The following is a 25,871-nucleotide window of genomic DNA, read 5'->3' on the forward strand; positions in this document are numbered from 1 at the left end:
AAGTACATAGTCTTTCATACATGTTGAATTGAATAAAAGAGAAAACACTGAAAACCGATAGGATTGATAATATTATTATGTTTTTAGTCACCTACTAAACAGCTATTCTTGGAGAAGGGAATGGCAACCCACTCCAGTATTTTTGCCTGGAGAATCCCCATGGACAGAGGAGCCTGGTGGGCTACAGTCCATGGGGCAGCAAAGAGTTGGACACGACTGAGTGACTAACACGGCGCTAAGCAGCTATTCTATAGCAGCTGTTGAAAAGAAGCTCTAGACATGTTTTGAACCAGGGCAGCCAGGTAAGCATATATTGTTTCAAAAATTACCCTGAAGGACAACACTTTGCTTTAGTTGAAAGTTCAAGCATGTTCATGAGACACTCAGTCATACTCTGTGTATTCAGAATCTGCAGGCGTGCTTACTGGCGTCGCTTAACTATCAGTGGCCATGCATTTGATAATTTAACTCCATTTGGGACTTACCTACATTTCAGATTTTGGTGTGCGCATGCTCAGTCATGTCCGATTCTTTGTGACCCACGGACTGTAGCCCGTCAGGCTCCTCTCTCCATGGATTTCCCAGCAAGAATACTGGAGTAGATTGCCATTTTCTCCTCCAGGGGATCCTCCTGATCCAGGGATCGAACCTGCGTCTCCAGGGTCTTCTGCATCAGGGGGCGGCTCTTCTGCTCTGAGCTACCCAGCTTCATTCAAATACAACAGGCTCCAGAGAAAATGAGGTGATAGGAGAGAGGCCCGATGAAAAAACCCCAGCAGGACCTTCAGGCTGAAGAACAGAAGCCTGGGCTTCCCTGCTGATCCAAGGATTAGGAATCTGCCTTGCAATGCAGGGGACGCTGGTTCGATCCCTGGTCTGGGAAGATTCCACCTGCTGTGAGGCAACTAAGCCCATGAGCCACAACTACCGAGCCCAAGCTCTAGAGCCTGTGCTGCACAACAAGAGAAGCCTGCACAACAAGAAATCTGCTCATTGCAATTTTAACTGCAAAAGCCTACGCAGCAATGAAGACCAGACAGAGCCAACCCCCTCCCCCCAAAAACCCCAAAAAGCTGAAGAACAGAAGCTTGCAAATATGGCAGCTACGGCACAAACACTGCAGACAGTCTGAGGAAAAGGCATCCGACTACTGAGAAAAGACCAAGGACTTACAACAACCTGCCAGCCCCTGGGCCACCTTCAGAAGGTAGGAGGGCAGATGAATGGGAGAATCTCGCAACTGGTCCAGGGTGGGATCCGCTGCCAAGACCCTCGGCTCGTCAGGGAAGGAGGCCTGTCACAGCATGCGACTGAGACAGAGAATCTGCAGGAGGGGAGCCCCGCGTGACATCACCCAGCCTACATCTTTATCGCCGTTGTCTTTGAGCAGGTTGGGGTGGATGCCCAGATGTCATCTGGAAACACACTAGAGGTGACCTAAGGAGGCGTGGCCTCGGGCCTTGATGACCTTATTCCTCATGGTTAGTGGGAATAATGAACCATCATCCCTTCATCAAGGAGCCTCACTGCACCTCCACTGGTGGGGACAGATGAGGGGTCTCCGTGAGGGTGGCGTCCGGCATTCTCCCTGCAAACACGAGGGAGAAAGCGTAAAGGAAGTGGCACTGGAATTGGGCCTCCAGGAAGGAAGAGCCTTACACAGGGCAATTAAAGAGGCCTGGGATTTCTAAGAGATAGTTTTACTGCAGCAAAATGAAGCTTTGCATGGTTATCATCACCTTAGTGGGCTTCCCTGGTGGCTCAGACAGTAATCTGCCTGCAATGCAGGACACCCAGGTTCGATCCCTGGGTCAGAAGATCCCCTGGAGAAGGGGATGGCTTACCCACTCCAGAATTCTTGACTGGGAAATCCCATGGACAGAGGAGCCTGGCGAGCTACAGTCCACAGGGTTCCAAAGAGTCAGACACGACTGAGTGACTAACACATACCACCTAAAAATATCTGAGCTATCTGGACTTCTCCAGTCTTAAATAGTAAGCACAACCGCCAAACAGTCACAGTGTTTGGTGGGGGCTGCAAGACAGCAACATTTTAAAAGCTATTATTTAATTATTTGGGAGGCTTCCCTGGTGGCTCAGATGATAAAGAATTTGTCTGCAGTGCAGGAGACCAGGGTTTGATCTCTGGGCTGGGAAGATCCTTTGGAGAAGGGAATGGCAACCCACTCCAGTATTCTTGCCTGGGAAATTCCACGGACAGAGGAGTGTGGTGGGTTAAAATTCATGGGGTCGCAAAAGAGTCAGACATGGCTTAATGACTAAACAGCACCAGGGCAGCTGTAACTAATAACCACAAACTGAGTGGCTTAAACAACCAGAATCTATTCTCTCACAGGTCTGGAGGCTGGAAGTCCAAGCTCAGAGTGTCTGCAGGACCAGTTCCTTCTGACGGCTGAGAGGGAGAATGCGAGCAAGCCTCTCTCCAGCCTCTGGGGGTTGTCAGCAACCTTTGGGGGTCCTTGGTGGCAGAAGCCTCACCCAGACCTCTGCCTTCATCTTCACAGGGTGTTCTCCTGTGGATGAGTCTGCTTCCACACTTCCCCTTATCATAAGGTCACCAGTCATTTAGATCAGTCCTCACCCTGCTCTGGTGTGACCCATTTTATCTAATTACATTTCTGATGATTCGATTTTTAAATAGCGCCAGACCCAGACGGACTGGGAGTTGGAACGTCAATGGATGAATGCTTAGGGGATACAATTCAATCATAACAGACCCTCAAAGCAATGACAAATTTATAAAAAGTTACCATGCCGACTGGTATTCAATGCCTGGGTCAGGAAGATCCGCTGGAGCAGGGATCGGCTGCCCACTCCAGCATTCTTGGGCCTCCCTGGTGGCTCACCTGGTAAAGAATCCACATGCAGCGTGGGAGACCTGGGTCGGATCCCCAGGTTGGGAAGATCCCCTGGAAAAGGGAAAGGCTACCCACTCCAGTATTCTGGCCTGGAGAATTCCATGGTCCACGGAGTCATAAAGAGCCGGACACGGCTGAGCGACTTTCACTTTTTACCTTCACCATGCTGACTAAACCATATCTTGCAGATCTTTACTTCAATCACTTGTAACATCTCAGTGACACTCTGGACTACCTGTTTACTGACCAGACTGGGATTTCTTTATTCACTATCATTATCAGTCTCATCCAGAGCAGAAATCCACAGAACAGGCACTACTGGACCATCAAGGGTCAAGAAGAATGGAGGCTACTTAGCTGTTTACTTTCATCTAGAAAAACCTAGGCTTAAGATTTATGCCATGTACAAAGTAGTGATCTACCTCATAAGACTCTAACAAACTTGCTAATAGCAAGATCAGGTCTCTAAGCTTGTCCTCTAAGGAGCCGGGCAGCAGAGAGCTCTCCCCTTCCTACTGTGAGAATCGCGTGGCTTCACTCACTTGGGAAGCAACCTGATCATCCGATAACGAGAGAAACAGATTCTGGCTCTCTATGTGCCAAACAAACGCTTGAAAGCATTTTTCACTGCGTGTGTGTGTCTACACTGAAGGTGTCTAACATCTGCCGTGGTGTCCTTTTGCACTGAAATTATAATGAAAGTGTTCTGGGCAGTGTATTAGTGGCTACTGCTTTAAGTTCTAAATTGCGTGTCACTTATCTTAGTGACTTTAACGAGAACACGGAGAGTTTCGCCTGCTCTCTGTTAGCAGGCCAGCAGAGGGAGCAGGTGAGTATTACCAGCAGCATTTTCCTCTAGGTATCATCCACAGCAGATTCTTGTTTTGCTTTAATTTCTAGTGTAGACAAGCAAGACTTTTCGACCTATACACTAACAATGTCCCTGAAACACACATCAAGATTTTGGGGATAGGTCAGTCAATAATATACTTTTTCCTGTAAATATTCTACTAGGATCATTTTAAGGCTTTCAAAAACTATTGTTGAGATTTTTTTTTTTTTCTCTTGAGGGAAACAGATGCCAGGAACTAGGTATCTTAATACTGCTATAAATGTCCTCTCTTCACAGGCTTTGTACAACTTACTTCCTTTAATTTTTTCTTTTGTATTAGTCTTTCTTTGAATTTAGGCCCTTTCCTTAAAATGGAACACTTTGGGAAGTACAGTTCATTATTAATGGAGTACAAAAGACATTGCTTGAGATGGGATTAAGAGGAAAAGTAGGGCATATACACATGAGATTATCAGGAAGGACGTAAATCACTGGCAGACCCCGTACTTAGATTCCTGAAGGAACAGGAATGGCATGGAGTATTTTTATACACTTGGATGCAAACATCATTTCCTTTTATGCATAACTATTTATTATACTTATAATTCTTCAAAAACTATATATAATTCTTCAAAAATGACTTTTAGTACATGTAACTCCACAATCAAGCCTAATTTCCCACAGGAAGATTTTTTAATATCAAGTCAGTTAGACAGACAGGAATACCAAAAGGGGGTCACGTGCTTTTATTATTGTTTTTTTTACTTCTTTGACATAAGCAATTTTATTTATGCTAACCTATAACCAAGAAAGATAATATATCTTCATGGAAATAACACACATGACATTTTTATCTCTCTTATTTTAAAAGGTTTCTCAATAATTAAGATAAAAAATTTATAAATTTAGATTAAACAGAGATTTATCTCGATGGCATTAGGCCACTCTCAAGAGAAAACTCATTCTGAGAGGAATTTGGACAGTTCTTCAGTAGGATGGTTATGGCAGAGAGACTAGACACATTTTTCACAGGCAATAGGATCTGACTTCTCAATAGCTTTGCTGAAATTAGGAACATTTAGTATAAGATTACAACTCATAAGCCCACTTCAAAATCTTTTCTGTTTTGAAGCCCACTTCAAAACACTCTAACAACAGTGTTAGTCAAAGGAAAGATTTTATTGACTTTTCATTGGTCATAAGCAAAACAGTAATCATTGACATCAATCCACTGAAAGAGAATGTTTAGCCTTTTTTTTCTACATACAGGCAGAAAACAGGACACAGAATTACTGGCAGAAATATTATCAGGCTAATGCACTCATCTATTGTTTTAGAATTTCATCCACTGCCTTTTTAAAGTTATGACTTGTATCTTGACCTTTTAGGCACTTTTTTTGATGGAAAGATAAAACAAAAATATTGGAGGATGAAAATATTTAAAAATCAAACAGCATTTGAGATAACTGCATGTAACAGAAGACTTACATAAACTAACATATTCCTAAAAATTCAGGGAATTCATCATGAAATCTTAGAAAAATAGTTACTTGGATATTTCCCAAGTTTCTCGTAAATAAAAAGCTTTTTCTTTTCAGTTCTTCAGGTTCCATATCATACACAATGTGGCTTTACAAAGCAAACTGTCTTGAGCTGATGCTCTGCTGGTTCATGGCAGTACAAAACTGTCAAAGATTCAGGAATCTTCTAAGTTTCCTTAAAAAGAAACAAACAAACAAACAAAAAAACTGTCTTCTCTAAAAGTCTTTCAGACATAATGGCACAGTAAACACTCAGATAAGTTAGAATGAGTGAGGATTCGGTACCTCTTTGACTGAACTGACTCAAGTAAGAATGACAACCAATAACCTAAATAAGAATGAAAAATATTTTTCTCAGTATTAACTCTGACCCTTCCATCAGTGCTAACCTTCTGACACACAGATGCCTACAGCTCCCTGTCAAACAGAAGTCACACAGCTGCAAGCAGGAAGATCATCGTCTCAGATAAGGCGATGCTATCGAGGCCTCTGCCCTTTAACGCCCAGCACTTAAGTCTATCTGCTCTGAGAATGACAACATGAGGGGCATGCAGGGAAAATGGCTATTTTCCAGGAAAGGAAACTGCCTGAAAACACATCTGGCAAAGGCTTTCTCTCCTCCTCCGGCAGGCAGACACTTATTTTAACAAATTATACATTTCCTCATCTTCTGCAAAGGTGAATTTAATGGAGCCAGTACCTGATTCTAAGTAAATGCCACTTAGCTTTCCCCTATATGGAACGGGCCAGCTCTTTTATGGCAAATGCTATGTATGTTTAATTACAGCTAGGACAGGAAATCATGCTAAACTGGGCAGCATACTTCGTTTCAGAAACGGTACGTATTCTCAAAGGAACATCACCCTCTTTCAGCCAGCGACAGGGCAAAGAAAGAAGGAAAAAACAAATGTTGACACCAGAAAACTGGAAAGATGGCAAGGACGGACATAGACAGCGTAACTGATGCAGGCAGACCAGAGGCTGGACCTCCACAGAGTCCCTCCTCGGTGAGAACGACCAGGCTGAGTCTGCACCGCTCTATGCGCCTATGGGCAGACAGACCCCGCGTCCAGGTGGGCACACGGTGGCCCCGTCCATGACAGGCTGCCCCCACTTGGGTGACCAAAGGCCACAGAAGGTGGACCCATCAGTGGAATGGGTTACGTCTCTGGGGTGTGCTGTCTGTGCAGCGCAGAGGTGACAGCCATGTGACATGATGGAGATTCCCCACAGTTCTCCAAGGGTGGCTGAGCTTTCCATGTTAAAATCGGGATTAAAAAGAAGTCATGGCTTAGGACTTCCTGGCGGTCCAGTGGTTAAGACTCTGCACTTCCAACTCGGGGGGCGTGGGTGCTTTCCCTGGGAGGGAGCAAAGGTCCTGCTTGCTATGCTAAGACTCCACACGCCATAGCAGCCAAAATGGAACAGATACTAAAGAAGCAAGAGACAAAAGCACTGCTTTAACTTCCACTTTAATCCACGAGTGTGAAAGAAAGGCCCTGAGATGCGGGGGGCTGGCGGAGGCCTGTGGCCTCACCCCGCCAAGCCTCGGTTTCCAGGTCCGTCACAGGGGCAAGGTCAGCCTCCCACAGCGCCATGTGTGTGTACTGGCATCTACAGGCCTTCTCTTTCCTCTGTCTCTCTAACTTGAAGAGGCTTTTTCCTTGCTAACGTCCTCAGACCCTGCAGCTGGGGACTGACCCCCGCAGCCTGCCATCTCGGCATCTAACACTGGCTCAACTTGGCCAGCTCCTCCAGGGAGGGGCCGCCCACGGCTTCTGCAAGACGGCTCTGGACCCCACGCGAGCCCCTTCAGGTCCGTTCCACGGACGAGACGCAGAACAGAGAGACAGCTCTTCTGTGACTCACCACGAGGGGGCCTGCTTCCAGAAGCCGAAATACTCACTTTCTGTTCCCTTCCCCTCTTCTTGCCCTTTCTTTCCTTTTTCCTTGTGGCTTCTTCAGCTCTCATTCATTGTTGCATACAATTTGGGGAAAAAAAAAGTAGTAAGAGTAACTTTTTCTCTTGTAACAATCTGATGTCCAGTGAGCTTCTTAATGGCTTCCCCTGTACACTGCACACTAAACTGTAAACATGTTGGCTGATTTAACTGATTTTAAAAAGGTCAGGACAGAAGGAGGTGGGAGAGGGAGGTGGGTGAAAGGCCCCATGCCCTGGGGTCCTGAGGAGCCCGCTGTCTGTGAACGGCTGAGAGCCAAGAGTGTCCTCAGCGTCACCTAGCAGGGGTATTTCAGCACCCGGAGGTCCTCTCACACCAGCACAGCACTTTTGAAAAACTAAGCCCATGCTGGCCCAGCCACCGAGGCCTGCGGACATCAGTGCCACGGTGACGGCCACTTCGCTGCATGACGGTGACCAGCGGGTGCAAGACTGACTCTGGGGATCCGCCCAGATGCGATGGAAAGAGACTGGCACAAAACGTCAGTTGACGTGGGAGATCAATGTGTCCCCAAGTACGTCTGCGTGGTTTCTCATTACTCCCCATTAGCCACGGGCTTTCGGAGTGGACACTTGCCACATAGGCTTGCTGCTCAGACAGCAATGACCACCCCCCAACCCCTCCACAACAGCTGACCCACTTCTGTCCCTCCTTAGTCCAACAGTATAACTAACCCGTTAGATATGAGTATTAAGCAGGCTCCCTGGAAAGAGCAGAAGTCACGCAGGTTTCCCTGAAACCCTGTCTGGTGATCCATGCCTTGGGGGCTGTCCCGCACTGCACTGAGTTCAAGCTGGCACTGTTTCTTGGCTTCTGGCCTCCAGAACCAGCAATCCAGCACCTCACGGGTGGTCCTGGGAAGGTTGGGGTCAATCAGATCCCAGATCCGAGAGAAGCAAGTCCCACATCGACTCTGGACCTACGTTTCTGGAGCCACGACCAGGCTTTTCCCACTGGTCCGGCACGTCTGCTCTGCAGGGCGGCCTGGAGCAGAGGCGCCCTCGTCAGAGCTCCGCAGCGCTCCTCTCTACCAGGGAAGACACCCACGTGGTCCTGCTGGTGCCATCAAATGAGGGTTCACTCCCTGATGGCAAAGTGGAAAAGGGGAACTTGATACAGCGCTACAGCGAATAAATGGGAGCCTCCGGAATTTCAGCTGATGACATAGAGTACAGGGGAGAAAACAAACATTATTAAGAAAATAAATAGCACCACACACAGCTGTTCAGCAGAACTGTTAGGACAAAAAAAAAAAAAAAAAAATTGGCTGGGCAGGAAGGCAGCTTTTGGGAAGGCTGTAATAATATTTCTCGTTTTATAGCCCCATCTGCCTTTAGTGAGCCTGTCAGCAAGTCATTGACGGAAACTCAAGATTCTCTTTGAAACTGAACAGCTCTGAGAAGCAGTCAAGGCTGCATCCAGCCTCCATCCCCAGGTTGGGGTGCAAGTAGCGACTGCTGCCTGCTGCCCGGCGCTCAGGAAACAAGTGCGTGCTGGGGGTGAGTCTGCACCCAGGGCAGAGTCTTTCCGCCTGACGGCCCCAGGGAGCCCCCGCTCGGCCCTGCTGGTCCCTCTGGGGTCTCCAGCTGGCTGTGGTGGACGCGCCCGTCTTCCCCCGCTTTCTCGTGGTACAACATTCAGCCCACCATCCAGCCCTGAAGGCGCTGCTCTGCTTTCACACTGACGCAGTTCTCCCAGGGCCTCTTCCCTCTTGGAGTTTAGATCCAGCTTCCAAGCGGCACTTTTCTTTTGGTCGAATGTTCCCGTCCCTTCAATAAGCCCTTTCCCCCGGCCTGTCTCACAGTTCTCGTCCTTGGGAGAACGGGCGCTGCTCTGAGGCATGGAAGGCTCCTGGAGGTTCCCTCTTACACTGCCTGCGCCCGGAGAGGCCTGGAGACAGTGTCACAGCACCCCCCCGCAACCCCCTCCAGCCCGCAGGCCAGGGCCTGCGGTCCCCGCGGAACGGCCAGTGAGCTAAGAATGGTTCCTACATTTTTAAAAGGCTGAAAAAAATCCAGAGAATATTTCATGACGTGGAAATTATGATAAGTTCAAATTTCAGCGTCAACGAATAATGCTTCGTTGGCACACAGCCACCTCCCATCCTCGAGGGTTTTTCTCTTGATGGCTTCTACACTACGACGGCAGAGTTGAGCAGCTGTGACAGAGCCCGTGTGGCCCAGGAACCTGAAATACTTACTCCTGGACACTTTACAGGGCACGCCTGCCAACCCCCACTCCCCTCCAAGCCTCAGGGAAGAATTTCCACGTACCTACAGGCTGCTCACTGCACGCCCGGGCCGGAGGGCCTGGACAAAGGAGCACCCCCTCCCACCAGCGGCAGAACCGGTGCCCTGGAGGCAACACGCGCTCCTCCTGGGTGTTCTCTCCCAGGGCCGGGATCTCCCAGCCTCGCTCTCTCTGCTTCTCTATGTCCGACACGCCATCATGCTCCCCAGCACCCAGCAGACAAGGACTACTTGTGGTGCCCGCTCTTCCTGTGGCTTTTTTTTAAACCACCCTGTTTGCCTGAGAAGCAGACAGATGATCTTGGAAACCACATGTGCGACATTATTACCTTATAATATACGCTTGCAAATGGGGAAGCAATTTGGATGAAAAAAGCTCCCTCTGTGTTTCTGCTTCATGGTCAGCCAGAGAATAACACAGCGACAATATCTGACAGTGGAAAATTTAATGGGAAGTGCTGGAGAAGGAAAGTAATATTTCTTGAGTTACATGCATTATTTCGTATCATTTTAACTCTAAAAGTGCTGCTGAGAAAGAACCATCCTATTTTGCAGGTAGGGAAACTGAGGCTTAGAGGAGTTAAGCATTTGCTGCAGATCTCTGAGAATCAGGGTTCTAACACAAGTCCCGTCTTCAAATCCTACACGTGTCCCTCTGCAGTTAGTAGCCTGAATAGGTGTATCTTTAACTTGTTCCCTTAGTGGAGACCTTGCACCAAAATTAAGTTCTAGCTTCCTGAGCCGTCAAGCCCTTTGAGAATCTGGGGGCATCTACAAACCCCTTCTTAGAAAAATGACATGACCTATTTTATCCAAACATTCAATAACAGGACCCTGTGGGTGGATTAAGTGACAATGCCATGCTGAGGGCAAGTAACAGCTTGAGATATCATAATAAAAATATCTGTCATTGCTATTTGTGAGAAGCCAGAGACACTGACAACTGTTGTTTGTGACCTACTCAAAGCTAAAAGAAAGGCTGTATTTCAGTTAGACTTTGGCAAAAAAGAAAGACATCTTTTCCTGTCGAAGTCTGCGGACCCCACGAGTTCTGTCCGTGGACTCTGGGTTAAGAACCTCTGCTCTGGAGGTAAGCTAGGGGCCAGCCCATGCACAGGAGGGATGTCTTTGAAGGTCTAATCAGGTCTCTTGAAACAATTCACTTGCATGATTACATGGACACTGGCTTTACAGGGGGACGAGGTCCACTGGGTCAGTGCTGAACTGGCCACTGCTGCCTGGGAGGAATCTCGTGCCCTTGGGCATGGACAGACCCTCTCAGAGGCTCCACGTAGTGGCGCCCCCCCCCCCCGGCCCCGACCCCCACCATGCACACTGGCTGGTGAGCGAGCATACTGTCAGCCCCAAAACGTCAAGTTTTAGCTATTGAAGGAAGTACCCTGGAGGATTTATGGATCCACAGAATTGAAACAGAAAAACCTTGGGAGTTAACGCAGCCCCCTTGAATCTGGCAGACAAGGACTTTGGGGTTAATGAAAAAGAAGTGATTTGCCGGAGTCCAGCACTGAGTGGGACTGATTCAACTGATCCTGGATAATATGTTACAAAATGATTGGATTTGAGCAAATTCTGACCTAATAAAGGAGAAGTTCATATATGCCACTCTCAACTCCCTCTTAAATTCTGATTTTTCTATGGATTCTAATTTAGCAGACAATTAATCAGGCTAGTTATATATTAAGTTTACGTTAAGTACTGGAGTGGGTATTTTGCTTAAAAGATGAAATGTCAGTGCTCAGAAACTGACTTTCCTAACACAAATTGAATAAAGCGTGATGTTCCTATCCAGCTGTTTTAAGATGAAAGTTTTGCATACTTGGCTAAATGGTTCAAAAATCAAGTAATACCAACAAAACTATTTTCCCTATGAAAAGGCACAGAGTTTACAAGAGCGAGACTTCTTCCTCTTTGTTTGTAATAACAAAAATAAACCGAAGTCCTGACATATTTGCAGTATTTTTATTCCTAAAGGAAAAAACAGGAACTTTCATTGTACTTTAAAGCTATTGCCCCAGATATTTACCAGCTTCGCGCTGTGAAATCAGTTTCAGACACAGGAGACCTACAGGCTCTCTCTAGGAAACAGTCAATTAGGGTGGTGCCTCTGAAATACCCAGGGGTCCTGTAACTGATCGGTTTTTCCCAGAGGGCTTCTGCAGCATATAGTCCTGGTTGGACAGTACACATCAAGCCCGGATTTTTCCTGTGGCCTGGCTGGTGACCCCCCTACAGGAAGATAACGGGCAAGCCGGGAGGGCGGAGCCGCCGGCTGCACATGTCTGCCTGCTCTTATCAACTTATCATATAAGGAAAGGAAAGTGATTGATTCGGACCCTGACACTGGAGAATCTGGGGAAGAGAGACAAAGCAGCGCTGACGCGGGTCTGGAAGGCGAATGCAGCCCTCACGGGGAGCAGGGCTCTTCTCCCCACTGTGATCTGACAGTCTGCTGCGAGGCCAGAGAGGAGACGGCAGCAGAGACCAAGGCTGGGAAAGGAGGGAACAGGAGGCTTCCCTTGATGGACCTTGAGCCTCTGCCCCCGAGCCCCGCGTCTGAGACGGCAGCTTAGCGCCGAGACTCTCATGCGCCTGGAAGTTTGCTGAGCGGGTGGTTTATTACCAACAGACAGAAAGAATGTGGCAGCTTGTTTTCTTGACTCTGAGCTGTGATCTGGCCGTAGCCACAGCCCACAGCGGCTCTCGGAAGGGCATGGACATTGCCGCTGGGAAGAAACAGTATCAGGTTCAGCACGGAGCCTGTAGCTACACGTTCCTCCTGCCAGAGACAGACCACTGCCGCTCACCCTCCAGCGCCTACGTGCCCAACGCTGTGCAGAGGGACGCGCCCCTTGACTACGACGACTCGGTGCAGAGGCTGCAGGTGCTGGAGAACATCATGGAGAACAACACGCAGTGGCTCATGAAGGTGAGGAGGCGCCGCTCCCGGGCACGGCGTCGCCGGCTCAGGTTTCACTGCCAGCCCGCGGGTGGACAGGAGGGGGTGGCCAGAGCAGGGGGTCGGTGGCTGACACCTCTGAGCAAACGGCCACTTGCTGTCTCCTGTGCTGCCCTGCAAAGGAGCCGGGGCTGAACAGGGACACGCTTTACTGGGAGACAGTGCTGGGATCAGTGGAGAGACGTCTCTAAGGTCAGGAATCTTTATGAACAGAGGAAGTGCCCTTCTCTGCACAACGTATGGGCTGTGTTGTTTGTGCCAGTGGTTTAAACTCCGTGACACCCCTTTACAGGGACCTTATAAACCGGTCGCAGGCACGGGAGGGAAGCTGTGAGCAACATAGTGCCGGAGCCAGGAAAAACGTGACAATCGCCTTAATTACAGATACATAACGGATGGAGTAAAGTGCTTTACCAATTTCCTGAATTTATTTACTAAAATAGATCGGGGCTCTGGGTAAACGGGAGGAAATTAAGTAAAGCAGACCATCCATTTCTCAGAACCTCGGGGGTTTTATGCCGAGCACTTGTCATCTGTCGGTGGGGGTGAGTTTTGCCAGTGTGCCAGCAGAGTTAGTGGCGCAGCCCCTTCAGTTCCTCCAGCGGCTCTGAAGGTGACCCCACGTGGGGCGGGCGTGCAGGGCACCTGGCCACAGTGACGCTGTCACAAGGTGGTCTTGTTCTTGGGGCTCCCACGAGCCCACTGCCTCAGGCTTTTCACAGAGAATTGGACTCAGGATATTGAAAGCTCAGTTTTGCTTTCACAAGCTATCATTTCCATACGTGAAGCTGTCTATGCAAACCCCAAGCCACCCTGAAGTTGTTCTTGTTGTGGGCTGTGTTTATTCTAAAGAGGGCTCAGACAGACTGCACACAGAGATCCCTCACTGACTGTCACAGTGACATCGCACCACGGCGCTTGCACGGCAGAGGACAATGGTTTCAAGCCAGATGGGAACTCTAACAACAACCCGCTTTCCCCCATTCAACTCTCTGCCCGAGTCTTTCATTTCGCTGTAAACCTTCTGTTAGGACACGTTATCTTAATCTCAGAATAGACCTTGGCTCCTAATCTGTGTTTCTCATTAGCTCTCCTACCTTCAGAGAGGAAATGACCACGTTATTGCTTTGGTCCTGAGCCGAGATGAATGAAAGCCCTCTCGGCACTGCATTCAGTGTAACAAGAGGGGTCGCTTCAAATCAAAGAACAGAAAACAACAGAAATGTATCAGAGAGACTTGCCCTGTAATATGAGACTCATTAGTCCTGTCTGTGAGCATGATCCCTTCTGGGCAAATTCTCTTTCCTAAGAAGTTCCCTGTGGTGCTTCAAAAAAAAAAAAAAAAATCTCCTAAAATTCACAGATGTGCAAATAGTGATGTTAAACTTAGAAAGTATGCAGCCATACAGGTTCGCATGTTTGGAAGGCAAACTTCCATCCTCAACATCTGCTCGCGGGCTTTCCGTTTCTTCCCAGGTCGCCCTGCAGCCCGCCGCTCGCTTAACGCCAGGGCTGCTGGACGCGGAGCGGGATGGGAGACGCACTGTTCACAGTGAACAGTCTACCCGACTGGCAAGTTGTCTCTTAGGATACACAGTCAAGAAACATAAAAGAGTGTCTTGCCAAATTCAGGACAGCTGAATTATGTTTGCTTAACGAAGTCCACGTTAGGTATACCTGGAACTCCATACACAGAGCTCGTATTTCTCTCTTAGATAAACAACCCCCTGCTCCTCCATCTCTGAGACGATGTTTAGAGAAGAAGGACCAGGAATCTGACACGAGGTGACCAACATTTTTTCTTTCCAGGTTCAATGAGCAAATATTTGAACAGTAGCACAATGGTGTTTCTAAATTCTTTCTTTAGCCAGCGAGTGACTTCGTGTTGGTCTTTTCAGGGCTCACACCTGCTCTCTCAGCCTCTCTGGGTTACGCGCATGTGAGAAAGTCAGGGTGTGCACTCGCCTGCTTTACTGGCTCCTGGTTTCAGAATGATAGCAGGAATGCCAACACGAAACCCGCTTACAGTGATTGAATGTAACCTCTCTGCTTGTTTTTTACTTCGGTGTTTTGCCACCTGTGATAATAAACACTGCGTTTCTCATAAGGGAGAAAATAACATGTAATGGGAAGACAGATAAGCCACAATGATCAACAATCGAACCCCTATTGATAGATTATGACAGAAAGAAAGGTACCATGCTGTGTTCTGCAGATTTCCTTTACTTCAGGGCAGCTTTTTTTTTTTTTTGTATGATTCCATGCTTCCTTTCTTTCCCTGATTAACACTAAGGAGAGGAAGGTGGGGGGAAACAACCTTTTAAGGTTTTAAGAAAACTTGCTGAGAAGGAAAATAAGACCAAGTGCCTGGTGAATCTCAGGGTAGATGAACACCATTTTTCCTTCTCTGTAGCTAGTAGGCCCTTGGGAGCTCGGACTAAGAAAGCAGCTTTGCACCTCATCGAGAGATGCCACTCTGCCCCTCAAGCCGGCCAGGGAGAGGAAGCGGCGGACTTCTGAATGAGCGCAGGGGAGCATGAATGAACAGCGCAGGGAAGGCGCCCTTGCTGGCCAGCTGGGAAGCAAGGACAAGATCAATCGTGATGGTCAGGGACCCAGCACACCCAGAGATCTAGAGAGCACCACATGGGGTCACATCCCCTTGCTAATCCTGCAGCTATTCTAACCCTCTGCCCCAGGGACAGTAAACGCACTTTATAAAATCTGACAAACAACTTAGCAGAGTGCATTGTATCTTATATCAAAAATTTTTTTTTTTGTTCTCAATCAGAAGAAACAGGGAAAGGAAATAAACAGTTATTTCATACTGACGAATACTTTAAAAGCTATAAACAACTGCAAAGCCTATTGTGCTTGCAAACAATGTTTTGAAAAATAAAGCTAATGCCTCTTAAGTTGATGCAGACATTTCCTTGTAATCTTATTTTTTTAAATGATAGAAGCACAGGCTGGGAACTGTAAACCTGAATGGAGATTCTTTTCTTTCTTTACAACCAAGGATGCTATATGCTTTCAACGGAGTCTGAGAACTATTCGTTAGCTGAAATACAGGGAGCAGTAGTTGTGCTACCAAGAACAAAACTATGGTGGAAGGGAAAACCTGATGGTGAGAGGCTCATGTATGTGTGTTCTTGTGTGGCTACAAAACCTGCCAGGGACTGACTGTGTGTATGTGTGTGTGAGTGCGTGAGTGTGAGTGATCTTGTGTGCCTACAAAACACTCCTCAGCTGTATACCTAAACAAACAAACAAGCAAACAAATGAGAGCTTGGTTCATTAAAGGAAAGCAAGCAAACTCCATGCAGCCTCAGCCAAGGCTCTGGTGCTGTGGGGACAGACCCGCCGTTCCCACCTCCCGCACTGCCCTTGTCCCTGGGCCACGACACGTGACTGTTCACTGCTGGAAGCAACTGCCGTGCCTTCATCAAGCTGACTAAACCGTCTAGGCAAGACTGCGAGCAGATGACTACCATTACTATTTAGTCAGACACTAATATCATCATAATAAGGAAGGAGAGACGATGAAAGTTTCTCTGCGGCAGGAGAAGCACAGCAGATTTAAGGCAGGAAAAGGCAAGCTTAGTATAGTGTTTACTGTATGGCGCAGAGTACAATGTGTGCCTACCCACATATATTACAAAAAAATATGCGCTTACGGTGCGGATAGTTTGCATTACATACAGTATAGACATAACATCCACTTTCCATGGGCAGGTGGCCTCCACGTATTGAAGGGGGCTGTCTGACATCCTGGATTAACGATGCTGGTGTCCTCCGGGGTGAAGATGCAGAGTTGCCCACAGAGTCTCCAAGCAGGAAGTGGACCTGTGCACACACCTTCCATCATAGCTGACTTCTCTGTTGGACGTAGACAACCAGCTAGTCTCCATACTGTGTTTTGAAAATTGGCTGATTTTAACCAATGTGATCCTTTACAGTTTACAAACAGGTTGTAACCCAGGAGTCTACCCTGTAAGCCAGTTACTGCACTGTATGCAACTTGAAGAGGATGTTGGTCACCTTATAAACGGTGATCAGATGCTCAAGCTGGTCCACAGGACTTACTCTGTTCCATAAAGTAACTGAAACTTTGTATGTGTGTAATTGAAGAACAACAGTGCCAATCAATGCTCTCGCCATACGTACCTCTGAAGAATAAAACAACAATGTGAGAGTAATATATGGGCCATGTAAAACTACAAATTTAAACAGTAGAAAGTAGGATGCAAATTCTGCTTCCTCTTGAAGTACAGGGCCCTTCCGTAAGATGAACACTGAGCGATGTATTTTTGTCGTTTACATGCCCGCTCAGCTGTGTCCGACTCTTTGTGACCCCATGGATTGCAGCCTGCCAGGCTCCTCTGTCCATGGACTTCTCCAGGCAAGGACACTGGAGTGGGTTTCTATGTCCTCTTCCAGGGGGTCTTCTCAACCCAGGGATCGAACCTTCCCCCCAGTCTAAGCCACAAGGGAAGCTAGCCCTTTATTGTGACAATTTAATGCCAAAACGAATACATTTCCTTCTTCTTAAAACATGAATGGTGGTATTATACAGTGATCAGAATCTTTTCTTCTTTTTGGGGGGCTCACAGTGACAGAAAAAGAGGCTGAAAGATTTTATTTAGGGGAAAATCTGGAAGACGAAGGTAAAGGAGAATCTGGACTAAAGGGGTGTGTGCAATATATAAGGGAGGAAGGAGAGTTGGGGGCTGGAGAGGGAGGAGGAGAGGAGAACAGGGTGATGGAGCCTGTCAGCACTGCGAGGGGCCATCAGTGTGACGGCTGCTGTGACAGAGCCGGCGGCTCGCACGGTTCCACATCCTGGACCCCAAAGGACCCCAGGCCCAGGCAGCTTTGGAGGTCCTGGGCTGAGATGAAGAGGGCGCTGCGATGAGTCATGAACACACACAGACTGCTTCCAGATCAGATGCTTATAATTTGCAGAGCATCTCTATTACTTACTGATAATGACGACTCACCAAACTAGCCTTTGTCTCCTATAAATATATAATTATAGTTATACAAACATATGCACTTGGTGTAAATATGTATGTGTGTATTAGTTGCTCAGTCATGTCAGACTCTTTGCTACCCCATGGACTGCAGCCTGCCAGGTTCCTCTGTCCACGGGATTCTCCAGGCAAGAACACTGCTGTGGGTTGCCATTCCCTTCTCCAGAGGATCTTCCTGACCCAGGGATCAAACCCGGCTCTCCCACATTGCAGGCAGATTCTTTACTGTCTGAGCCATCCATATAACTGTGTATAAAAAGTATATGTTATAGAACACACATAACTAAACCTATAAAATAATTTACATTTTTAATTAAAAAATAAAACAAGCCACATATATGTACTAACCACTGTGAATTGTATGGTACTGCACTATGTATTTATTGGAGAATAAAATCTTGAGTATAAGTGGACCAGCTCCCTGGCTGATACTAGTGGTAGAGAATCTGCCCATCAATGCAGGAGACGCAAGAGGGATGGGTGCCGTTCCTGAGGGACGATCTCCAGGAGGAGGAAATGGCAACCCACTCCAGGATCCTTGCTGGAAAATTCCATGGACAGAGGAGCCTGGCGGGCTACAGTTCACGGGCTCACAAAGAGCTGGACACAACTGAGTGACTAAGCTTGCACATAACAGGGAGTTCAGATTCACGCTGTTCAAGGGTCCACTGTGTACATATTGTTTCCCCTCTATCTTCATTACATCTTTCCTTGACTTGAAGGAATCTGAAAAGATTTTTCTTCTCAATTATTCTAGAACTCTTCTGGTATAAAGAGAGGCACTCAACTTCCCACTGTTACCACTTTTATCACTGAAGCAGTGGTTGTAATATAGTAACAGCGGTGGCACTGAATAAATTCAAAGCAGTTTGCACACCTTGCCTCACTGTGTCCCAGAGATACCTCTCGAACACAGATGGAGTAGACACAACCCCACCTATTTTTAACCACTCATAAACACGGTCAGGGAATATCAGTGTGGGCTGCAGTGCAGAAGTCTCTCCTGGATCACCCGGAGAGGAAAAACAAACACGGAAAAGCACGCACATCCCTCCTCTGACAAAAAGCAGACTTTTCTGTGGGGCTGCAAAGAGCAGAAAATCACCGGGAGGGCGAGTGTGGGTGAGTATGAGTGCAAGGCCATTTCTCAGCTCATTAACACAGATGAGCCTCCTTTTGGGGTATTTCAGGTTCTGGTGTTTAGGGCAGGCGTCACTAAAGTCCATTTATTCGATCAGCAAATAAGCACTGAAGGCCCATGTGTGCCCAGGCAGTGCTCGAGGTGCTTGGGGGTGAACCAGTGGGGTGAAGACAAGGACTGGGGTCTGCCCTGCTGGGGACGCGGGGCCTGACGCCCCCACGCTCTTGCTGGAACTTGCGGTCAGAAGGTGGTTAAGTGCCACGCCTCCAAGTGAAGGGAGATAGTCCAGGTGCATGAGGGGAGGGAGGGGAGTCGAGGTATGCTGGGGGGTGGGAGGGGGCAGGGGAACAGTGCAGACAGGGTGGTCACCCCACTGGAGCCTCTTTTATAAAACGAAAACCAATTGAAACTGCTTCCGAATGGTCGCTTTTCCTGATTACCAAAGTGACAGGTGGCTGTGGGAAATCACACGCACATAGAGCATGCGCTAGACACATGCTATGTAGCACTCAAAACAAGCGCCCTTCCTACTGAGCATATACATGCCTATATGGTGATGATGACTTAAAAACTTGCTGTACACACTACAGTATTATATATCTATACCTATCAGATAACTTGTAATTCTTTTTTATTAAAAATAAAAAAGGAAGTGAGTCTGAGAGGGTAAGTAAGTTGCTTGACATCCCAGGTCAGTAAGAGAGGCAAGTCCCACCACCTGTGAGTCCTGTCTTAGGACAAGCACAGGCATTCCGGGGCACACCCTGGCACCCCAATACCAGGGTACGCCAGCAGTCTTGCAACATGAAGGCTACAGGTGTGGGCAACCTGGTTACCAGGCAGCGTTTGCGGTTTGTCCTGTGTGGGGATGGTAGCAAAGCTGCTAAGAAGAAGAAAAAAAGCAATTGGGAATGTTGTGTATCTACAGGACTCTCATGAAATTCCACCCTCGGGTTCAGAAGAGTGAAAACAAATTATATGATAACCAAGAGAAAGTATGGACATTCTTACAGAGCATGCATAAAATAACCCTCTTCTGGATGCTGAGTGAGCGTGACAGCTTGAATTTCACAGTACCACTCGAAAGTCCAGGCAAATAAAATTCAGCCCCAGAAGAGTAACATGTGACCCGCCCTGTCCTCCACTGACTTTACGAAATGACTGGGGTGTATTTTCCATCTGGCATTCTACAGACAAATACGACCCCAAATAACTTGATGTCATACTATTCACATTTAAAATGAAAAATTAATGTTAAGCTCAGTGATCTGATGAAATCAAAAGCAGTAAAAAAAATTTATGGGTAATGTTAAGAGTTTCGACACTGATCGGGATTAAAATGATTTTCTTGTACGGTTTGAGAATAAAGGGATGAATGTTCCTCAGCCACCTGAACTGACAGTCAGGTGTGCTAGCTGTCTGTCTTTAAATCAGTATTTCAATTAGATATCTGCCCATGAAACCACCTTTCTTTCGTATCCTAAACTTGGCAAGCGTTGCTGACTAAAGCTATGAAATCCACTGGAAATCTCTGAGAAGTGGGCCTAATCCCTTTACCATCATCACCCCCTTCAGCCAGCTAAAACCATTATCTTTGCAGCTCAGCTAGAATCTAATTAAAACCTCCACAGGAACCTGCCTGGGGTGCCTGGACTGGTAATTGCTTTCCTCCAACATCAGCCTCATTCCTTCCTTTGAGTCATCTTTTAACCCTCGAGAACTCCTTTCAAAATCTTTCTATTAACCTGACAACTTAACACTACCAAGCTTTCACTTCCAATGTTTAATACATAATAAACTAACAATCAAGAAAACTGAGTGTATACATTAAGAATATAAGCTGTCATTTTGAACCACGTGTGTGATTTTGTATCTTTTCATGGACAGAGTGATTTTTAAGGGAAGAGGTATTCAGATGCAGTGGTCTTGGGAAATATAACACTTTAACCCGCTGACACAGTTTCCTAGAGTTCCCCATTGTTTTTGTGTGCAGCATATTCACAATGGTTAGTGGTCTTTTAGGTAGAGAATATTAAGCAAGTCTTAAAAGGAAGCCAGTGTTCAACCTCTCCATTTCTTGATTTTGTTACATTCTGTCTAGACCATATAAACAATCACATATCAAGTCTTCTCGCAGGGAGAGGGATGATTCCACTGGGGTAACTTAATCTGCTGATTAATCTGGTGACAAGCCTGCCACCTATATGAGTCTTCACCATTCCAGGACATACACATTCGCACCTTCATTGCGGGCCAGCCTCTGCGTGTCACGAGTTAACGTTTAGTTATGGGCTGAGCATGCTTCCCACGGGAGGCTTCCACTTTGGCCGCCAAAAGCACTCTTCGGTGGTTCGTTCAAAAGCAGAGTTGTCTAACGTTAGGAACTTACGGGCAGGAGGCTACACCATCAGTAGAACCTGCTGAGTTGCTGTGACTTGATAAAGACAGTCTGCCAGCCCGCCCCAGAGGAGCCTCTGAGGCCCTCAAGACCACCACCCTGATGGAAAAAGGTAGAGGTGAAAAGAACTTGAGACCATTTCAGGGGTTTCGTTTAGGCCCAAGACAGCCCCAGGAACTGAGCCAAACTAGGGCAAAGGGAGGGGGCTTCTCTGGTGGCTCAGCAGCAATGACGGAGACACTGGTTTGAGTCCTGGGTCGGGAAGATCCCCTGGAGGAGGGCATGGCAGCCCACTTCAGTATTCTTGCCTGGAGAATACCATGGACAGAGGGGCCTGGTGGGCTACAGACCATGGGGTCGCAAAGAGTCGACACGACTAAAGCAAGTGAGCGTGCATGAAGAGCAAAGGGAATGACGTGTTCCCATTCTCTAGAATTTGGGATAAAGGCGCTCCACACCAAAAGAAGAGATTTCCTAGAAACATCTGGTCAGAGTCAAAGAAAAACAAATCTAAAATAAACCGTGTTTACACATGAGATCCATGCTATCACTGTTAACAAGCGTGCCTTTGGGTGTGCTTGTTATTTTCCTGCATTTTAGTGTCTGCATTAAACATGCAGGTAACTATTGGGCTGGCCAACCCAATATATAACCCAGGACAGCTGGTTAGGTTAACGGGTGTAACCTGAAGCTACAGAGTACAAGTTTTTCATTTCATTTGTTCCTTCTTCGTAGTAAGTGATCTTAAGGAAAAAAAAAAAAGGCCTAATTTTTTTTAGAGCAGTTTTTGGTTTGCAGCAAAACTGAGCAGAAGGTACAAAGATTCCCCATAAGCTCCCTACTGCCACCGCCCACATGCACAGTCTCCCCACTCTCAGTGGCCGCCACTCAAGAGCACATTTGTTACAGTCGGTGAACCGCGGACACCTCCTCAGCACCCAGGGCTCACTCTTGGTGCTGTGCATTCTGTGGGTTTGGCCATATGAATAATGACACTGTACCCACTATTACAGAGTACTTCCTCTGCACTAAAAATCCTCCACGCTCTGCCTACTCACCTCCACTCCCTCCAGCCCCTGGCAGCCATGAATCTTTTTACCGACTCCATACTTTTGTCTTTTCCAGAATGTGACATAGTTGGAATCACACAGTATGTAGCCTTTTCAAACTGCCTTCTTTCATTTAGTGAGCTGTTTTTTTTTAGCATGATTAACTGTACACTTGTTCAGTGACCCTCTTGACTATTCAACTAACTTAACTAGCTGAACACCCACAGTGTACCTTCAGAAACATAAGCGTTCCTTACCTACAGCAGGCACCTCAGGGGATTACTATGTGTTTCAAATAAGATGATGAACGCAAAAGTATGCTGGAAAGTGTAGATGTCACAGGACCTCCAGGACTATCATTATAATTAATTTTAATAATGATACCAGAAAGACACTTATCAAGATCTGTACTACCTCTCATATTAAAGATTACAGTCCATGCAGTCTCATCAAGTTAAACGATCTGACTTTATACCTCAAGGCACATCTCTACTCTGTAAGACAATGAACTTTCTTTCAACATGGACAAGCGACAGTTCTGAGTGTGCTTGTAAAAGGTCCTGACTCTACCAGGGGGATGACAGCCTCTCTGCAGAAACGCTGGGCTCCGAGACCATGCAGGGCATCTTCTCCTAGAACACCTCCTCCTGTCCCATCGTGCTCACAGGTGAGCCATGAGCCCATTCAAAGGCAGGTCTCATTGTTAAACTTAACTGTTTATCACTTCAGCTTTCGGTAAGCTAAGAACAGTGTTACTCTTCTGCATGTTGTATTTTTATAGAAGAGGGTGGCAGGAGCTAAATGAGTGTTAAGAAGCAGGCGTTCTGGGTTAACTAGTCAACCCACACATCTTGGTAGAAAAGACTCAAAATTCCAAAGATGTATTGTTTCCTTCGAGCTCCGGCAAGCATTTTCTCTGCCATTGGAATGTGGAATCAACAAGTATTTATCAACTCTTGATTATTCACTAGATAATTATAAATATTAGCCTGAAGATAATTCAAGAATTCCTTCGAGGTTTATTAACTACTATCTAGTCTTTGGAATCTTGAAAAATTATTATATACAAATGTAGCTTAAAATTTCTCGAAGCTAAGTGATCTTCTTAATGGGAAATGCTGGTACAAAAATGCTGCTGGAGAGAAGATATTTTGCTGAGTAACATAAAATAATCAAATTCCAACCACAAGCCAATTATCTATGTTTAACATTTGGTTTTTTGTGTATGAAATTCCTTATTATTTTTAGCTACTAAGGAATAGGTTCTTAAATTTCCTAAAATAAACTTACCCAGTCTTAATTCAATAAAGTATTAGCAACAGGAATTCCTAACCTGAACTGGCTGTAACTTAACTGCAACAGTGAAATGCTCTTAAAAGTAGTGATGGTTGGGATAATTATGTAACAAATTAAAGAATCAAAGTTAATCAGAACAACATCCCCTCAAAAAACAAGTGTTTATTTTGTGATGTAATTAATTCTCCATATTTTCAAGCACGGCTCCATCTTGGCTTATGACAAGCATGATAAACCTCTATGTCCTTTCCCTCTAATGGGACAATGTTTATTTAACATGTATTATTTATTCACTGCTGCCTGACTAGGCTGCCCTATGCCACCTAGGTTTCCCTTCTTCACCTGAAATACCACTACCATTAAAAAAAATGGTCCTTGGATGAGGAGGGAAAAAGGATAAAAATATCTGGTGAATAAACAACTCTCTACTTAATATGGACCCTTTCTCTATCCATTTCAGTTTAAAGTGATTCAAAATCCTAAAGGGAGAACACAGACCCACCACTTCCTCACCTCTTCCCCAACAAGGGGGCTTTCAACCTCATTTTGAGGCCAGCATACTTAGCTGGTTTGCTTTAAAAGTCTACAGAGTTCTTGCAGAAAGGATATTGTTCATTTGACAGCAGTCACGAGAGGCAGACCCAGAGACAGGCTCTCCCCGCTTCGTTGCTGTGTGGTTGTAAGTAACGGGACAGATGCAGGCTGCTCCTGCCCGGCAAGACAGCCCCTGGCGTTCACCAGGTGCAAACGGCTCCTGACATCTGCGCATTTACTCTCGGGATAGCCTAATGCAGGGAGATGTTCTGTTCTTCCCTTTTCTCAAGAAACTCTAGCTCAGAGTGGTACCAGATGGCACTGCTAGGACAGTTTCTTTATTTCCAAGCTTCTTATAATAACACATTTTTTTGAGTGAACCAGGAGAGCTACCTGACTTCATGGTGGTCCCCTGACTCCTGCTACTCTGATGCCACAGACAGTGGTCATGCCCCAAGCACGTTCAGCACCAGCAGTAAGAACAAGTGTGGGATCCAGTGAGAAGACGTTGACCCCGGGGAAGGCTGAGAAGTGTGAGCGTGCAGAGAGATGAGGATGCCGAGCAGGGATTCACACCAAGGTCTCCCCTGTTTCTGGTCCTGCCTCCTCATAGCCTCCCTTTCTCACTCTGAGGACTGGAACCTAGGCAGAGCAACAGAACAGTCAAGCCTGGATGATTTAAGCTTCCATATGCCGGTGACGCTGCATGAGTGTATAAACAGCAGCTGCCATCCGTTGGCATCACAAGACACACACGCGTCTAACAGTAAGATGGCAGCTGCTTCATCTGCAGACAGCAGCACACACTTGGCTCTGTTTGCAGACACAGGGAGGGACTCATGAATAAGCAAGTGAAGGTGGTAAAACTGAAATGTGACCCTCCCCAAGACAGCCCTGTAGGAGTAAGGGGCGGGCAGAGTAAGAAGCTGTAAAGAGCAGGAACTCAGTCCATTCATGCCCACTGCTCCCCCAAATGCAAGACGAGATCAGGGAAGCCTTTGCTTTTCATTTATTCAGATGCTTGCTTAGACATGCCTCTGACTCTGAGCTGTCTTGGTTTTATGGAGTCCAGCACTTTTTTTTTTAGGTGTAACTTAGAATAGGATGAACAAGTCTGAAGCGAGGGTGTAACTTGATGGTAACATATATACATAGCTGTGTGAGAACACAGTAGGCAGTAGTTTTTCCAGTGGTCATGTGTGGATGTGAGAGTTGGACCGTAAAGAAAGTTGAGCACCGAAGAAAAGAAATCAATCCTGAATATTCATTGGAAGGACTGAGGTTGAAGCTAAAGCTCCAATACTTTGGCCACCTGATGTGAAGAACTGACTTGCTGATAAAGACCCTGGTGGTAGGAAAGACTGAGGGCAGGAAGAAAAGGGGACGACAGAGGATGAGATGGCTGGATGGCATCATCCACTCAATGGACATGGGTTTGAGCAAACTTCAAGAGACAGTGAAGGACAAGGAAGCCTGGTAATGAATGCTGCAGTCCATGGGGTTGCAAAGAGTCAGACACGACTGAGTAACGGAGCAATAACAATAAAAGGAGATGGGAGCGGGAAAGGATGAGATGGTTGGATGGCATCATCAACTCAATGGACATGAGTTTGAGCAAACTGCAGGAGATGATGAAGGACAAGGAAGCCTGGCTGCAGTCACGGGGTTACAAAGAGTCAGGCATGACTTAGTGCCTGAACAACAAGAAAAGCTGTGTAATGACCGCCAGGTGGTGCCCTTCTGCCCCTCCCACTTGGCGTCCCCCCAGCCCCCATCTCCAGGCTGGTCTCCATTCTGCCTTTTGCCACTATAGGTTAATTTTACTTTTGCTAAGTTTTGGACCTCACATAGTTGGAATACAGTAATATTCTTTGTTGGTCCTTTTGTTAATTTCTGTGATTCGTTCATGTTTCTGAGTGTATTAAAATTTGCCCTCTTCCATCACTGGGCAGTGTTCCACTGTATGAGCATGACGCAAGTT

General features: G+C 46.7%; 2 protein-coding genes across 6 annotated transcripts in view; one reads left to right on the top strand and one right to left on the bottom strand.

The window, feature by feature from the left end:
* The window catches only part of MCPH1 (microcephalin 1), a 227,342-nt gene that overhangs the window by 61,219 nt on the left and 140,252 nt on the right, over positions 1-25,871 (bottom strand). The gene's annotated exons all lie outside the window — the stretch shown is intronic.
* The window catches only part of ANGPT2 (angiopoietin 2), a 55,074-nt gene continuing 41,321 nt past the window's right edge, over positions 12,119-25,871 (top strand). For all 4 annotated transcript variants that reach the window (XM_068972023.1, XM_068972022.1, XM_068972024.1 and 1 more), the window contains exon 1: positions 12,119-12,409. In XM_068972023.1, coding sequence (XP_068828124.1) covers positions 12,119-12,409 — 291 coding nt within the window. The remainder of the gene's footprint in view (positions 12,410-25,871) is intronic.

This window comes from Capricornis sumatraensis, chromosome 4 (genome assembly GCF_032405125.1).
Source record: "Capricornis sumatraensis isolate serow.1 chromosome 4, serow.2, whole genome shotgun sequence".
Lineage (NCBI taxonomy): Eukaryota > Metazoa > Chordata > Mammalia > Artiodactyla > Bovidae > Capricornis > Capricornis sumatraensis.